The following is a 17,752-nucleotide window of genomic DNA, read 5'->3' on the forward strand; positions in this document are numbered from 1 at the left end:
CCTCAGCTTCAGCTTTGGAGACCCTGGTGTGATATAGCACTTCCTTTTATGCATTTTATTGCATTGTGTGTGATTTGTTTAGTCTCCTTAATTAGAGATGCATGTTCATGTTTATTTTAAGAAATTTATTAATTAAAAACACAAACTAGACAGTTGTAAAAAGTCAGCACCGACGTCTTAGCCATGCAGCGTTAAGTCACTTATTTACTTGTTTAATTTGCAGCTATTCCAACTTTTTCAGTGACATCTTAATAAGAAATGTATTCACACAACTCTAAAATGTTTTGCTGGTGTAAATATTACCAACAAAGGGGACATTTTTTCTATATTTGGAACATACCTTATTAGCTCCTTGTTCTTTTCCATACTATTTTTAGATGAAAACATGTAAATGAAAAGTGACTATACTTTTCAGAATAGAATACACAGCCATCCCCACCTCTTAAATGCTTATGTGTGACTGTGTATATATGCGTGACGCTAGGAAATAATATGTGGTTGCATGTGAGTCAATCACACGGTAGTGGGGAGACGCCTCTAATTCAATTCATACCCTGAAATGGCAGAAGAGCTAGGGGGAGTCCTCATGGCTTTGAGGAGACACTCCCAGGAGTCCGAAGAGGACATCAGAGAGGGTGGAGGACGTCCCAAAGAGCCTAGAGGTGCACCAGGGCTTTGTTTACATACTCAGTCTCTGCGGCTAACAGCTGATGTGTGGGGTAGCTAGGTTCATTCATTCATTCATTCATTCATCCATTCATTACATTTTCATGCCACTTTCCCACACAATCATGCTCAGAATGGCTTACAGCAAAGAATCAGGGATGTATTTCAAACAAGCGCTACTAAAACAATTTCATAGTAACATAGCTAAACAACAAATATAGTAACCTTCCAGAAAAAAGACATTCCAATACTATAAATATAACAAAATTACTTAAACAACATGCAACATCCAGTGCAAAAAAATAACAAGGGAGCTTCACAGTTTCACCTTAATCCTACAAACAGCCCTCCCATGATTTTGCTCAGTGTCCCTCTCCTGTAGCAGATTGGTATATGGCTTCCAAAGGCAAAGGTTGGAGTAGTTGGAAACACCTCTCCCTTGATGGTAGGTTGGGAGCAGAGGGAAGAATCTTGAGCAGTCAGTTATTATAATAATTTATTGCAAGCATTTTATGTTTAAATTTAAAACTCTGCTAATTCCAACCTGACACCAGCCACCTGTCTATATTTCTTTGTAGCTCAAAGAAGGGGGGTGGGGAGTATTAACATATAATTTCATATGACTACACACACATTATGCTGTCCAGGTTAATTTGTTTGCATTTGCAATGAAGAGAGAGGTAAGGATTCAGATAAACATTGACTTGAAAGTTTGAACACAGACAGATTTACATTGTAATAAATCAAGACATAAGCAAACAGCAGAAGAAACTTGCCATTTGCCATGCTTAGTGTAAGGAAATCAAATATTAAATACCAGAAGTCTTTATCAAGGCACTCTTAAACTTGTAGCCATGGCATTCGTAGACAGTACTGTCTGATTCAGAGATGACTTCTCCTTGATATCAAACATTCGTTTCAGAGATGTGCTGTTTGAGAAAGAAGTAGAAGACAGCTTAGCTTCAGTTGGCTGAAAATGTGTGATCTCTTTATAATATCTGTGTTGATGGATTAAATAAGATCATTTAATACCCAGAAATACCGTTGCAATGCCAAATGATCCCTCAAATCTTATGATACTACAGTTAAACAAAGTCTGTGGATTTAAAAGAACAAGGTATCCAGAGAACATTGGTGGGTCAGATACATATATTTTTATTCACAGTATTGTGATTCATCACAGTGATTCAGGTACCACGTGAGTTTAGACAGTTTTTATATTTTTCCACTAACCGGGAAAAGGTTGTCTGGTTCCAGAAGGTATCCATTACTCTTAGTCATGAGAAGGAGGGCAGGAAGTGCTGACAGAATTAGGCAATATAAGGCAAGGTGATACGGCAAGTACTACAGTGAGTTCTAGAGGGCTGGAAGACTTTGAGTGAAAGAAACAGCTGGCAAAACCAAGCAGGATTACACTGAATAAAACTCACAGGAGAGGGAACCAAGAGCAATAAAGAGGAGCTGGATCAAAGAAGCTAAGAAATCAGCAGAGGTCAATAATCAGAGATGGTTCTGGTGCTACATAAGAAGTTGTAGCTCAAGAGAATGTATAAGTATAGGACATTTAATAAATCTTTTGAGCCCAGGATCTCATGCAAATTTAATGGAGATGGTCAGCAACCCCAAGACTGCTGCCTCAGATTGGTGAAATTTAAGGGACACGGGTGGCTCTGTGGTCTAAACCACTGAGCCTAGGGCTTGCTGATTGGAAGGTTGGCGGTTCGAATCCCCGCAACAGGGTGAGTTTCCATTGTTCGGTCCCTGCTCCTGCCCACCTAGCAGTTCGAAAACACGTCAAAGTTCAAGTAGATAAATAGGTACTGCTCCGGCGGGAAGGTAAATGGCGTTTCCCTGTGCTGCTCTGGTTTCACCAGAAGTGGCTTAGTCATGCTGGCCACATGGCCTGGAAAAACTGTCTGCGGACAAACGCCGGCTCCCTCGGCCTGTAAAGCGAGATGAGTGCCACAACCCCAGAGTCGTCTGTGGCTGGACGTAACTGTCAGGGGTCCTTTACCTTTACCTTTAAGCATGCAAGAATCACCCTTCTGGATCAGACCAGAGGCCCATCTAATCCAGCAAATTATTCTTGGCCATGCCTGTGGAAACATTTTACTTTCTTCATATGTTATCGTTTGGTCGTAAACCACTTCTCTTAATAGATACAACTTTATGCTAGAACTCCCTGAGAGCTCAAGGTCAAGTTGAACCCTGGAACCACGATACTGACCTTCCCCAAAGAAGGATCAATTCTGTGGGGCTGTTCAGATGTGAGTCCTCATGTTTACACTGAATGCATGAGGCATGGGTGGGATCACATGCAGTAGCCATGGCCGCATGTTCAGTATTACATGGGGAAGGGGCTATGTACATATATGCACAGCTCCTCCATTTAAGCAGGAAGCTGGTCAAGGTGCCAAACTCACGAGTGTTGTGAAGTGTGGCCAGCAAGATGTTCTCAGCATTGGGCGTGCGGCCAGCAAGCTCAGTCCTGCTTACCTCCCATCCATTCATTGAACTCATTAATCCTTTTGTCCGAACAGCTTTTTCATTAGTCATTCCGTCTTCCCCTCTCTCTGGTTTGCCAGTATAGGTCTTCCTAAAAAACCTGATGAAGTGAGAGAAAGGATTATATTAGATTTATTTACGTGGATGTACAATTAGCATGACTAGGCATTGTAATGAACCTGACAATGGCGAGAACCAGCCTTTGGGCGGTATGTCGGAATTCTAATTGTACACATGCCCCACCCCAGTATTACTGGAAACAATGGGTGTTGACCAGGATTATGTGAAATACTCTGTCCATGCTCTTCATTTGTCCTTCTTCTACACAATGTTTTGTGAATATGCACAATGACTGATGTTTATGTACAGTGTCTTGTCAACATATTTAACCGCAGCATTTTTATCTGTATAGCAACATATTTCTTTGTTATTTTTGAAGATGCAGCAGACAAATTAAATCTGTCTGTCTATCTATGTAGCTTTGTTCTGAGCATACTACTGGGCACCCTAGAAGCAGCATTCACTTGGAAGGACAGTGTGCAAGGCTTTACTCATTCTGTAACTCAATTTATGCCCCATACTGACCACATTTAAAAGTCAACGGTCTCAGATGCAGCAGTGAGGAGCAGGGATTTGTTTGGCAAATGCAACAGAACTGTTTGTCATATTACTTTGCATTCCAAAATAATGCACAAAACACACTTTAAAAAATGATAATTAAGGCAAGTTAGATGTAATCAGAGTGCAGGTGTAGGAGTGACAATTAGAAAGATTTGATTATAAGTGCCTTTCAGAAATGCGTTATGTTACTGATAGGTAGACAGAAGTGTTCTTATGTAAAGTTTATGCAAATGACTGTAATCAAATACAGACTTGCATTTTTTTACACATTCCAATTAACCCCTTATCTTTTCTATTCTCTCATAGTATTTGTTTGATTTTTAAAACAGTCATTGGTGAAATGGGCAGAACCCCCTTTTTTATTCTTACAATAGGGTTTTGACCAAATCATTTCTCCCCTGCTTTTCAGCTGCATTGCAAACCACTTTAGAAATTCTTTAGTGTTTCAAACATCACCTGGCATAATGCACCTCAATAGGAAAAGAATACAGCCTTGTGGCTCTTTAGAGGTGGTAGGAAATAGACCCATCCAGGGTTCAACTTAGGTAGGTTTATGGAGCTGCAAAATTTAAAAAAACTCTATTGGCATGGCAAGTATTCCAAATACAAGAGTCACATTGCCAACAGGTGAATGTAGTCAAGGGTCATAAGACATTCATTTGGAGCCTGATATGATGGTGGGATTTGGCTCAGCTAAGTAAAGCATTGTAATGTGATTTAAGATTAAACAGATTGATGTAGTACATTTGCTTTTTAGCTGCTATGAGTCTTAGGTGGACCAGGCTGTATATCTTAATAAATTGGGTGGTGTTGCTGTTTCAAGTGCAGGCCCATGCAGAGCTTGCCTGAGGGCAACTGTCCTATTAGAATAAAGTTATAAACTCAAGCAAAGAAACCAGCTGGTGCCTGGTGGGGGGACCCAGGTGGCCTGGGGCAAGTGTCCCCGGTTGCCCCCTCCCCCGGCAGGGCCTGTTTGAGTGAATACCTGCATAAGCAAATGCAAATGTTATATGCGGATTAAGGCTTAATGTGTGCTCATTCTGGTGAGCTTCTTGTTCTCATTGCTGAAATGAAACTATAGTAACATTATTCTACTTTGAAATCAGTTGACAGTTGAATTTAGGCCAATATGTAATTATTTTTCTAATGATTTTGTGTGTGTGTGTGTGCTATTGTCTCAGGTTGAAATCAGCCCACTTGAAAATGCAATTGAAACCATGCAATTAACAAATGACAAAATCAACAATATGGTTCAGCAACATTTGAGTGATCCAAACCTGCCTATTAATCCTTTGTCAATGCTGCTAAATGGCATTGTAGATCCTGCGGTTATGGGTGGCTTCACCAACTATGAAAAGGTATGTTCATTCAGTGTTCTCTGTGTAACCATGTTGGCTCTCCAGCGATGAGAAACCTAGAACTTATATATACTAAAAGTGTATCTAATTATTAAATTAATGGATGATCCACAGGGTATTTGTCTTTTCTAGGAACCATTCCAAATCTTTACTAATGCAAATACTTCTGAAAATAGACCCCTTGTAACAATCTTTTTGAGGGAAGGGACAGAATGCCAATCCACTCCTCTCAGAATCACTGAAGCTGGGGACCAACAACCACCCACATTGAAAGAGGATCAATTTGGGCCAGCATCTGTGGTTTATTTCTGTTCTTCAAGCTTTCTAAGATCCAACATGAGGCCTTTTTCGGCTGCCCTCAGCAGCATTTGATGTCCCTCCCAGCCCTCGTTCTGCCTTCATAAAGGTGCTGTACTTTGGAAAGGAGCTGTAAAGGCTCTGACAGGGTCCTCGAGTCCTCCCTCCTCCTTCCCAAAGCCTAGTTAGCACTTTCCCAGCTTGGGGGAAAGGAGATTGAGGGGCTCTAGGATCCTGCCAGAGCCTCGCGCCTCCTTTCCAAAGCCCGAAACCGCAAAGCTTACCTGGCTTTGAACAGGCAGCATGAGGCCTAGGGGAAGTGTCCAATTTTGGCTTCACTTCCCCCCACTCCTGTTTGTGCTGTAGAATTCTGTACAGTGGTACCTTGGTTCTCGAACAGCTTAGTTGTCGAACAATTCGGCTCCCGAACACCGCAAACCCAGAAGTAAGTGTTCTGGTTTTGCAAATGTTTTTCAGAAGCTAAACGTCCGGCACTGCTTCTGCTTGAGTCAGGAAGCTCCTGCAGCCAATCGGAAGCCACACCTTGGTTTTCAATTTGTTTCAGGAGTCGAATGGACTCCTGGAACAGATTAAGTTTGAGAACCAAGGTACCACTGTACTGGCGCACCCTTCTTAGCTCCTTGGTTCCCTTACACTAGTGAAAGCCAGTTAGCACAGAAAACGCACTTGCGTACCTATGTGCCTATTTCAACAATGCTACTTTTCTGCATATCACTTCCACTTTGAAAAGTTCATATTCTATTGAAAATGGCTAAATAAGTGTATTTACTTTAATTAGTTCTTCTACATTGTCAAATGTATTATTTCTTTTGTAAAATGACATTTTTTCCCCTTAGGCTTTTTTTACTGAAAAATATGTGTATGACCATCCAGAAGATCATGAAAAAATTGAAAAATTGAAGGACCTAATCGCATGGCAGGTAAATCACGTCGTCAAGGAACCAAGTGGCATTCAAAGGCAGCCCGCTGTCATTTTTGACAAAACTCAGGCATCAAAGAATTCACTCCAGTGTATATGTTTCTATGGCATTTCAAATGCCTTGAAACAGGAGTTAAAGTTCATCTTTCTGTGTCTGACATAGTTTGTCATTTTATACTCCCAAATGTGACTAGCACTATTAACCCACAATTTTATCTCCTGCTGTTAAGTTCACAATTTAAAGAGCTGAGAGCACTGGAACTTTCAGCTTAGAAACTATCATAGTATAGTTTAGTTCAGTGTGGCATTTCCTCCCAGCTGGGACTGATTTACCTCTAGGGGCAAAAGAAGAAGAAAAGGTAAGTGATAGGTATGGTAGCTTAAAGGTTCTGCTGGAAATATTCACTCTGGAGCACTGCAGGAAGGCTGGACCAGACTAAAGATTCACATTCAATCTGAAATTCTTATTTTATGCCAAGGGTGTGCTAGATGCAGAACAAAGTTATGGGATGGAGACTGAAGCATTAGGGACTGATAGCTGGAGTGGGGCAGATGTATGGCCTTGAGGTTTTTCCTAGAACCATGGTGTATTTATGAAATAAATTAATAAAAAACACTCTGTTGTACTTTAGCCAGTTTGCTCCACATGGAATAATCCAAGCGTTCCTTAGGATGCAGCCATGTGAATAAAGTAACTTCAAATCCAGTGCATCTTCGTTTACACCCCCTGCTCAAGACAGTATTTTCAATAAACGCAATGTCAGGCTTTTTCAGCCAGGACATGTGCCCAAATCACCTCTGGGAAGCAGAGACTGGAATCATGGATGCCCAGTCAGCCGATATTTCTTTCATGTATCTGTATCTATTTGAGTCAGTCCCTGTGATGGAAAATGGAATTGGTAACCATCACAACTGATTCTAACAAAGAGAGGAAAGGAAAAAGCACTGCCTCTTACCTACCTAGATTAAGACCAGGATAGTTCTGAAACTCCTGTTTTCATCGCTCAATTGTGTATATAAAGGAGAGGATTCCGTAAGATGTTCCTCTCTTTCACTGATCACCTTGCAAGATTATGGAGAAAAAATGTATTAATTATAGAAAATTGTGCAGCACTACCTTTTTTGGATCTCTCTCTTTTTAATTGTGAAGCTCAAGTACAGTAGTCTTTTTTTGTTAAGGATTGCTGTTATTACTGTCAAATGCTGAATGTATTAGGGAGGAAAACTAGAAAGCTCATTCCAGCATCTGTTGTATAGTTATATGCAAATATTGTGTGTTTGGCCTCAGGATAATTTTATGATGCATTTCACAGATGTGACTGACTGCTTTTAAAAAAAAAAAAACACCAGCAACAACACTGCTACATTCATGTTGTTTTATATTCAGTTGTGTCCTTATTATAAGAGGAATAATTTAAATTTCCAGAGGCCTATATTTTAGATTTTGAAGAAAGCTAAGATATAAAATTCAGAAATTCTCTATGGACCATGAAAGTATTGCTGAACAAAAACTCGTGTGGTCCTCTGAAATTCTATTGATTCCCCCACCCTGGTAAGCTTTTACAACAGATTGGATTTTAGGAGTTTTCATTCCTACAGAGAAAAATAATTTGTTCCCAGGAGACTAACTTAATGTCAGCACTGTGTCATTGCCCCTAATAACTATGTTAAAAATGAAGTTTAATGGTGCTCATGGACACACTGTTTACCCAGAAGAGAATTAGCGTGCTAGCAAAATTTATATATTATTGCAAGGTTGCATATTTAACAATACACATTTATTTTAATACAGATGCACATCATTTCCACCTCTCTTGTGCATTTCCATGTTTTCTTGCTTAAAGCCAAGAAACATAAACCAACCGGATTAATAGAAGCAAACTTTTTCCCCCTTGATATTGCTGCAGCTAGGAAGACACGGCGATGAGTTTTAAATGCCACATCAGAGTGTCCAGAATTAAACCTTTCTGTAAATTATTTCATTTGTTCCAGAAGGCAAAAAGTGCCATTTAATTAGTTTAAATTGCCAATTAAATTAATTGGTGGCTTCACAAAAATGTGACAAAATGCCATGGCATCCCCCCACCCCACCCCAAAGATATGAATACATTCCTTTGCATGATTCCCATCCACAGGCTTTGCCCAAAAGCAAGGGGAAGTTAATCAACCAAGCAGTGCAGCAAAGACTCTCCTCCCTGGAAGAGAGGGGAGTGGTTGTGGGCGGGAGCCCGAGCTCCGCCTCCTGGCCGGGGGCCTTAGGCCCCGCCCCTCCTCACCTGGCTGGCGCCCACGCCCACCGGAGGCAGCCAACCAGGTGTCTCTGGGGGGCGTGTTTAGCAGCTTAATGCTGCGGGGCCAGCTCCGCCGCCTCCTCAGTCGTCGTCCACGTGGCAAACCATTTGAGCAGGAAGAACTTCAAATAAATGCTTAAGTAAAGATGTGGTTATCTTGTATGGTGAAAGCCCAGTGCAGTTCAGTGCCTGTCGTGGTGCTGCCTTGGCAACACTACCTCCATGGCTTCCTCCACCTGAGGCAGCTGCTTCTCTCTGCCTCGTGGATGGACCGGGCCTGTCAAGGAGACTGACAGCACTAGCTCTCCCCACTGATTCAATCTCGTGGTCTCTAAGGAAGAAAAGGTGAATGCTTTCTTCAAACCGCTACTCCTCCTCAATGCGAGGTGTTGCCAGAGTTCTCTCCTTATTATAAGCTTCATATTTTTGCCTGTGACAGAGAGAGCATGCACAGTATGGGAAGGGCTTTCTGATAGGTAGGAAGTTAACAATCCTTTGCCTACACCCTGGCTGAGGTTTGCATTCAGTTGGTTTATTTGAACCAGGATCTATTCCAGGGTCGAATTAGACCCTGAGGCCACCAGTTCCCTTTTTCGGACCAGTGCACCTGGCTCTTTCCGCTGTAACATAAGCAAAACAACAGCCCCAAAGTCCTAAATCATGCGGTTTTCAATGTAAATGACAATAGTGCAACATTTTTCATGATTGTCCAGTCCACCAACATGTTGATATTGCTTTAGCAGATATATTCTGTGATAATTTTCTGGTGGGCTGCATCACTTATGTCACATTCCATCATTTATCATATTTTTAACCCGTAAAAGTCAGGAATGATCCTGCAGCAAATACGTTAGGAAAGCTAGCTTCTCTTGTGGCTTATCCTTCCCAGGTCAAAAATAACACAACTGTGGTTCCCTGTATTTAATTGCCATATGGAAGATAGCTGGAAGTTGCTCTTTGGTGATTAACAAAAAATATGCTTCATTAGTTCTAATCAAAGTGGCAATTTTAATGTTTATTTTTTTCCGCTGCCAAGGACAAATCCATATGGGCTATAAATACCCGTGGCTACAGTTGAAATATTGTGCTTCTTTGGTCTTTTCCTTCAAAAGTGCCAAGAGAAGCAGCAGCTGTGTGCTGCTAAATGTCAAGAAAACAAATTTTATTCAGGATTTCATCCTGACAAGATTCATTGAATTTGTATAAAATGCAGTTCAGTTATATTGTCTTCCATACTTCTTCTAATTTAGATGGATGTTCAGTGATGTTGGGAGGGAGGATGTTGGGAGGGAGGATGTTGGGAGGGGGGATCTGTTTTTAATCAGTATTATGGTTTAATTATGAATTATTAAGCAGAAGCCTCTTAGCTTGATTGCTGTGGAGAATATCAAACTCCAAAACTGTGTATCTTGGTAAAAGATTTCAACCCCCACCCACTTTTAAGTTTGAGGGAGAAGAGACTAATAGGAGGTCTATAGCTTTGGGAATGAAATATCACTCTTAAAACATTTTAAAGGTCAGTCACATCTCCACATTATGTGCTAATTGTGTAATCTTACCTTGGCATGGGTATTTTTTGACAGCAGCCCTGCACATAAATGATTATTTTCAATTATAAAAAAGGAATAATTTTGCCTTTTCTCATCTCTATCTCTCCCTCTTCTAAAATATTGGAAAACCAATTTCCGATTAGAAATTTAGGTTTAGCATTGAATACATAGTTTTCTACGTTTTATTAACAAATACTGATGTGCACAAAATGCAGTAGAGTATTTTGTTTTGTTTTTCAGTGTGGTGCAAAGGGTCATAAATAGCATTTGTTAACCAGAAGCAGGCTTTGTTTCTTTACTATTTATTCTCTGGAAATCTGTTGGAGCTGACATTAATAGTGTAGCTTGAGCGTCGGCATTCATCAGCATGCTAATTTAAGGCGTGGTATGCCTTGGTATTCTTCTGAGCATAATGTAAATGGAATATTTATTCATCCTGATTAATTTAGCTGTGCATCTCAAAATGTGATGACTCCATTTATTTTAAAAGACAAAGAACTGAACAAGAACATGCCCAAACTGTAAATATCTGGGTGTTTGTGGGGTTTTTTTGACTAACCACATTAGCAACTGCACAGACTTGCACAAACTCATTTTCCCCCTAAGAGTCACTGGAGGCAAAAGTGAGATTGTGCATGTTCTTGTATAGTTTTCAAAGGTGTTACAATTCCACAGCACCTTATATGTTACGATGAAATTCCTGTTTTGCTCCTTTTTTGTTCTTTTGACACAAGACCAGAAAATTAATGGAAATATAAATTTCTGTTTCAGATTCCATTCCTGACAGAAGGTATCCGAATTCATGGAGATAAAGTCACAGAAGCACTTAGGCCATTTCATGAGAGGATGGAAGCCTGTTTTAAGCAACTGAAAGAAAAAGTTGAAAAGCAGTATGGTGTCAGGAGTCTTGTAAGTAGTTCTCATAAAATATCGGGTTTAGAATGGGAAATGTAAATAATGTTAAACCTTTTGTTTCCCTGTAGACTCTGCACTATTATAGGGGCTCTGAGGCAGAACAGGTCTCGATCCTCTCAGAGTTCCCAGTTCCATTTCTATTTAATATGACAAAATCAATGGTACAGTCAAGTGAAATTCAGTGTTTTATTAAAATATCCATAAAAGTAAGACAGAAGTTGTGAACAGGCTTTCACACAGGTGTACTTAACATAAGCAGAGCCACAACGGACTTTATCCAGCATCCTGTTCACCCAGTGGCCAAACAGATGAGTATGGGAGACCTGAAAGTAGGGCATGAACACAACTGCTTTCCTTCCACTTGCACATACTGCCTCTGAGGTAGGCAATACACAGCCCGTATGACTAGAAGCCGTTGATAGTTTTACCCTCCGTGGATTGGTCTAAACTCATTACTACAACCACAAATTCCATAGTTTAACTCCTGCACTGTGTGAAGAAGCACTTATTTTGTTTCCCCTGAATCTTCCAACATTCAGCTTTAGTGGATGGCCTAAATTCTGGTATTTTGAGAGTATCAAAACAACTCAATTAAAGATTTGGCGATAGCCATGTCATGGTAATCCATGCAAAACAACAGAGGCCTGTAAAATCTTAACATCTTTTCAGTTTATTGTGGCATAAATGTTCCTGGGTTAGGACAGCCTTTAGTCTGATAAAGTCTTTAATTGGCAGGCGTATGTATATGTTTATATTTTATATTTACATTTAAATGGGTCAAAAGAGAAATATATACATAGTGGGACCAAAAGACCAATAGTAAGCAATAGATTTGTCATATTTCTGTGCTGAGCCAAATCTATTCAACAGGGCTAGGCAATGTGTAGCCCTCCAAATGTTGTTGGGTTCCAACTCCTATCAGCCCCAGGCAGCAAGGCCAGTCATCAGGGATGCTGGGAGTTGTTGTCCAGTGACATCTGATGACCCCAGGTTCCCCTGGGTAAGTTCAGAGCAGAAGCGGCTCACAGTGTGGGGTGAAGCTGTTATGCTAGCCTCCCATCGGAGGGAGATGGGAAGGCTGCAGGGAGGTCAGGGCAAGAGCATGTCAACCTTCCCACTGCCTTATCCATGTCCCTTCCAGAGACTTGTCTGCTGGGAAGCTAGCATAACATTAAGAAATGGACAATTACGTTCTGTAGTGAGATAGGTAACCCCAATTTCAGCTGGGTCCAAATAAATAAATAATGGTTAAGCAATTTCATGCTGGAATGTTCCTTTGAAGTTTCTTCGTTGAAGGATAGTTTGAAGTCAGGAGTGCTTGCAGGAGACATTTCAGTATTCTGTGAAAAGATTAGTATACATAACAACATTTTCAAGTATTTAAGAGTGACCAAATATAAACCCTAAGAGGTAACCAGAAACATTAGATTTTACAGTATACTTTCCAGGTTCACTGTGAGAGACCTGCTTGGTTTAAAATCAAGACTGTATGCATTTTTTTACAATTTTGTCATGAGATTAAATCCTCAGGTGGTATCTGACACCTTTTTGAAGCATCCGCCCTTTGAAGTCAAAGGCAGGTATCAAGGAATAAAATTTGTGAAATATCATTGCCAGGGAGTTAGCATTATATCTGCATCGGGCCTATTTGAGTGGCTTTATTGCTTTTATGCTTTGGGTGTTAACTAAGTAAAACTCCTTATATTGGTCTTGGATGTTTTGTTTGGAATAGCTGCATATTTGAAATGGAATTTATAATGCACTAAAAAACAACAACATAGAAGTGCTCATATAATTTATTCCCCCTTCCACACTTTATGATGAAACAAATATATATGCACTCCAAAATTTCTCAGAAAATGTATAACTGTAAATCTTGAGTGTACAAGCTCAATATTGCTCTCTCTGCTTTTGTCATTGTGACATATGTTGTGTATTTGGTCCCACACAGAGGAGTAGATTTTTCAAGCTTTATTAACCACACAAATCATGTATGAACACTGAAGCTAGTCAAAATAATGAGACCCTCCTGTCATTTAAGAGATACGTTATCGTCACAATTGGTATAATCTGTGTCCAAGTATGCAATTAGAAATTGCTTAAGTCTCACTAATGTCTTGCTACACACATCTTGATTGTATAGTTTTGTTTCTTTTTTGAAAATCGAAAAACAGCTTCCCTTATAGCGGTATCAGCCATGCTGGATGGGCTGCTTATCAAAATTGGAAACCCATTTCTATTACGTATTCTTTAAATATAGAGCTTAATTCGTTACTGTACATTATTCATAGTGAGTAGAGCAGTCAACAATTTTTAATCTTATCAAAACCTACATAACCTTTGGAGTGCCACCTCAGGTGGCAGATACAGGTCTGAGCAATGCAGTGCTTGCTGCCACTGCCACTGCCACCTGCCACAGGTGAGGGGGGGGCAGCAAAGCTAGCAGTAAGGCCTGGAGCTGCCATCTGAAGTGACTGCTCCTCTCTGGCCTCCCCCGCCCCCCCGGCCATCTAGAGGTAGCTGTGGAGAGGAGAGAAGGAAGAGGCAGGAGGCTGCCTCAAGTGGCAATATGTCCTGGGCCAGCCCTACATTATGTTGGAATATCTCTTTCTTACAACTTGAAAACATTGGAAAAGCCACGAGACAGCAGATAAAATTACTGCCCTAGATGATAATGTGCTCCCTGTGAGAAGAGAGACGTTGATATAAGCCCTGTTTATATGTCACTTGTTTCAGTAGAACATTTTAACATATTCTGGTATTTGACTGCTATGCTTATATCCAGATATTATCTTCTCAGCCTCACACAGATCTGCAGCTCAGCTCTGTCAGAACGTATAGTGTTTTATCACTTCTGTCTGTCTTCGTGCAGCACCAGCCTCCTACTAGTTGGCAGGGTGGAAAATCTACCTGTGATCAAACAGCATGGGGTTCCTATTTTTGTTGGCAGAATTCAATTATTCTGTGCATATATTAGTTATTAATGGGTAACAAACCTTGAATAAATATTCAGAACTGTAAATTCTGCCTTTCTTGTTTCTTCCATCTGTGAAACTAGATTTGTGTGCCTCAGTACTAATATGTGCGCTTCTGTAAAGTCATTTATTTTGCTGGATTGACTGGGGTTCTCCCTCTGAGGTAGTAAGAATCGGGTGTGTTGGTGGTGTACCAGACTCCCTACAGGGTGAGAGCCTGATAGTGAGGAAAAGACAAATCTCCATATTGTAGGGGGGGGGCAAGTTGTGGATTTAGGAGTAGTTGTTGGTTTTTTTGGTTTTGAATGCAGAATTCATATTGTATTTCTTATATTGATTCCTTTTTGTTGAAATATATAAACCACTTAGAGAGTTTTGTTGAAATAGAAAGTGGTATATAAATTAACTAGATAAAATAAATAAAACATCTTTATCTATTTCAGTTGTTTAAAGCAACGTGGCAAACTTTTGGCCCTTCACATGTTGCTGCATTACAATTCCCATCATCCCTGATCATTGCCCACACTGGCTGTAGTTGATGAGAGTTGTAGTTCAGCAACATCTGAACCAGGCTAGCCACTCTGATTAAAAGGCTACATATACATATGAAGGAATGATAGCATTATAATTTCTGTGGCCTTGAATAATATAATTTTCTTTCAAAATACCTTTCCTCAAGAAAAACCTATTCATTCTTCTGAATGAAATGAATGACACCTAAAAGAAAAGTGCATCTTTTATAACATTCATGTATTTGGAAGTGTTCTGGCAACAAAAGAATACTTGCTCTTTCTGTAGCCCTCAAGCGTGGATGACAGACGAGGTAGTCGGCCAAGGTCCATGGTTAGATCATTCACGATGCCTTCGTCTTCAAGGCCACTGTCTGTTGCTTCAGTTTCCTCCATTTCATCTGACAGCGCGCCTTCGAGACCAGGCTCTGATGGGTACGTGTGGTCTACTGCATGCATACTCTGTAGCATTTTCTCTACTAGCTCATACTCCTAAGGTTCATAAAATATGCCTGCTTCACATTTTCTTTGGGCTTTTTGATCCATATATTAAAATTTTCAGGTAGGGTTTTTTTTAAAAAAAAAAAAACTTGTGTTGAGATATTAGCAATAAAATTCCTTAGCCTGAGAATTTACCGCTCTCTTCTATTTACTTAAAGTATTGAAGTTAAGATTTCATCAAGGCCAGTTTATGAGACTGAACATTGGTGTCAAACTTATTAAGAATCCCTGCAGTTCTTGACACTTACAATGCTAATTGCAATGTTCATTTTAAAAAAAGCTTTGGAATGCTTCACAATGTTTCTGACATGTGAAGTCAGGTATTCTAACACTCTTTGCAGTTGCTCTTCAAAGCTGAGAGAGAGGGCATTCCAAAGAGCCGAGATACCTTGTGACTTGAGAGGGCACGTAGAGCAGAACCCTAAGTGGTTCTGTAGCAGCATATCTCCATTACGTTCCACATGCCACTCCCTTTCCCCTTGGGTCACACAACAGCCAATAGCCATTTGCAGAGAGAAGTGACAGTTGGCTATGCAGATACGCCTGCATGTTGAGAGAGAACCATGCCCTGCATCGGTCAACCATATACATGTCTGCTACCTTTGACATGTGATACACATTTACAAAGACATATGGTGGCTGTACAAATATTTTCAGTTGTTCTTTACTTCGACATTCACACAAGCACAGTTTCATAGACTTAGGTTTATACCAACCAAACTACCAGCTTTGGGAGGGTGGGGGGAGCTTAAAATGACCCTGATCATTCTTCTAATGCATAAGGGCCCTTGCCAGCTTCCTGCTGGAAACCACTCCCCCAAACCCAGCTGCTGTTTGCTCCTGAAGGTAACAGCAACTCTGGTGGCAAACAGCAGTAGGTGGGAGGTTTCTTGCAGGCAGCTACCATGAACCTCTGCTATGAAGCGGGATCACTTTCCAGATAGAGATGCCACAACTTCTAGCTTCCCCAAAAGAAAAGCAGACAGTGTAAATAAATATAACATATACTTTGGCCCTGAGAGGTTATAAACTACAGGTGTATTAAAAAATCCATACAGGTGTTTTTCACTTCATAAAGTGTATTGAATTGTGAATTTGAATTGAGTGCCGAAACTGCATTCCTATATATACTTAACTGGAAGGTAAGTCTCATTTAACATAATGACACTTACCTATTGAGTAGATGTTTATAGAATTGCACTGTTAGTCTACTACATGAATTGTTAGGGCTGTTCCGTAATAGTTTGCGGTAAATTGTGATCAATAGCCAAAATGAATTAGTTGTTCTGTCACCCCCATTATAGTATCATTAAGTTTGATTGGTTGATGAAGGGATGGAGCACTAAAGTGGTGCTCCACCTAAAGATGTAGTGATTGGTACTGATATAGCGATGGCTTTAGTACATCAAATGTTTCTACCCTTCAGCTTTGTGCTTGAGCCTCTTCTACCAAAGAAGATGCATTCTCGGTCACAAGACAAGTTGGACAAGGATGATCCAGATAAAGAAAAGAAGGAGAAGAAGAAAGAAAAGAGAAACAGCAAGCACCAAGAGATATTTGAAAAGGAATTCAAGTCGACAGATATCTCTTTGCAACAGTCTGAAGCAGTGATACTTTCAGAAACGGTAATGATAACTGGCCTATGTGTAAAATGATAATAGCTTCAACACACCTAAACACAACAAACATTGCAGGGAAATGATGGTGTGCTTGACACTATTGCTGGAGCAGTATCCAGTTTTAGAAAGTAAATTCCACATTTCAAATACTGTATTTTTCGCTCTATAGGACACACTTTTCCCCCTTCAAAAATGAAGGGGAAATGTGTGTGCAGCCTATGGAGTGAAGACGCCATAGCCCCGCGACCCTCTCCCGGCTGGAGAGGTGACATGCGGCTATGACAGCAGCCTCTCCGCTGCGCCTTTCCGCTGCTCCCCGACCTGCTCTTTGGGGCTGGTGGTGGGCTTCCCCCGCCAGCCCCAAAGAGCAGGTCGAAAGGAACCTGAAGCCTGGAGAGCGAGAGGGGTCGGTGCACTTCCAAGGTAGCCGCCTGAAGGCGACTGAACGCACCTTAAACGGCACCTTGTTTTAGAGGGGGAAAACAAGAGGGGGGAAATTCTCCCCCTCTCTGCGCAGCGCCCCCTGCTGCTTCGCTGAAGGGGTGCTGGACAAAGAGGGGGAGATTTTTTTTTTCTTGTTCTCCCCCCTCTAAAACAAGGTGCGTCCTATTGTCCGGTACGTCCTATGGTGCGAAAAATACGGTACTTGCAGTCTGTTTGGCAAGCGACATAACGTTCAGGTGAACTTTAAATGCTTTGGAGTTAAAAGGTAGCAGATTTATTCTGGCATGTAGCTGAAAGAAAATGCTCTGAAAAGGTTAATTAATCAAACTACATTTACAGATGCTCACTGTCTTTAGGGCACCAGTAATATAATGCCAAGTAGTATAGGGATAAAAACACAGCTTTCATTAAATTGTTTTACTTGGAAGAAGACTACTTTCTATAAATGATACATTAAAAGGTGAGGCATCCATCTCAGATGCTGGGGCAGAGAATGGAAGTGAGATGGCAAACGATAGTGGCGTGTGGGCCACACTGCCTGCCCTACAATCTCTTAACTAG

At 40.7% G+C, this 17,752-nt stretch overlaps 1 protein-coding gene and 1 long non-coding RNA gene across 5 annotated transcripts in view; one reads left to right on the forward strand and one right to left on the reverse strand.

Annotated features, from left to right (window-relative positions):
* Positions 1–17,752, forward strand: part of DOCK1 (dedicator of cytokinesis 1) — a 359,595-nt gene that overhangs the window by 323,346 nt on the left and 18,497 nt on the right. For all 4 annotated transcript variants that reach the window (XM_077930360.1, XM_028729952.2, XM_077930362.1 and 1 more), the window contains 5 exons: positions 4,974–5,150; positions 6,305–6,388; positions 11,000–11,137; positions 14,917–15,062; positions 16,555–16,753. In XM_077930360.1, coding sequence (XP_077786486.1) covers positions 4,974–5,150; positions 6,305–6,388; positions 11,000–11,137; positions 14,917–15,062; positions 16,555–16,753 — 744 coding nt within the window. The remainder of the gene's footprint in view (positions 1–4,973; positions 5,151–6,304; positions 6,389–10,999; positions 11,138–14,916; positions 15,063–16,554; positions 16,754–17,752) is intronic.
* Positions 1,393–7,472, reverse strand: LOC144328011 (uncharacterized). Its single transcript, XR_013393221.1, has 3 exons — positions 7,348–7,472; positions 3,163–3,271; positions 1,393–1,595 (listed from the first exon to the last, which is right to left on the reverse strand). It is a non-coding gene; the product is annotated as an uncharacterized LOC144328011 (long non-coding RNA).

Source organism: Podarcis muralis, chromosome 6 (genome assembly GCF_964188315.1).
Source record: "Podarcis muralis chromosome 6, rPodMur119.hap1.1, whole genome shotgun sequence".
Lineage (NCBI taxonomy): Eukaryota > Metazoa > Chordata > Lepidosauria > Squamata > Lacertidae > Podarcis > Podarcis muralis.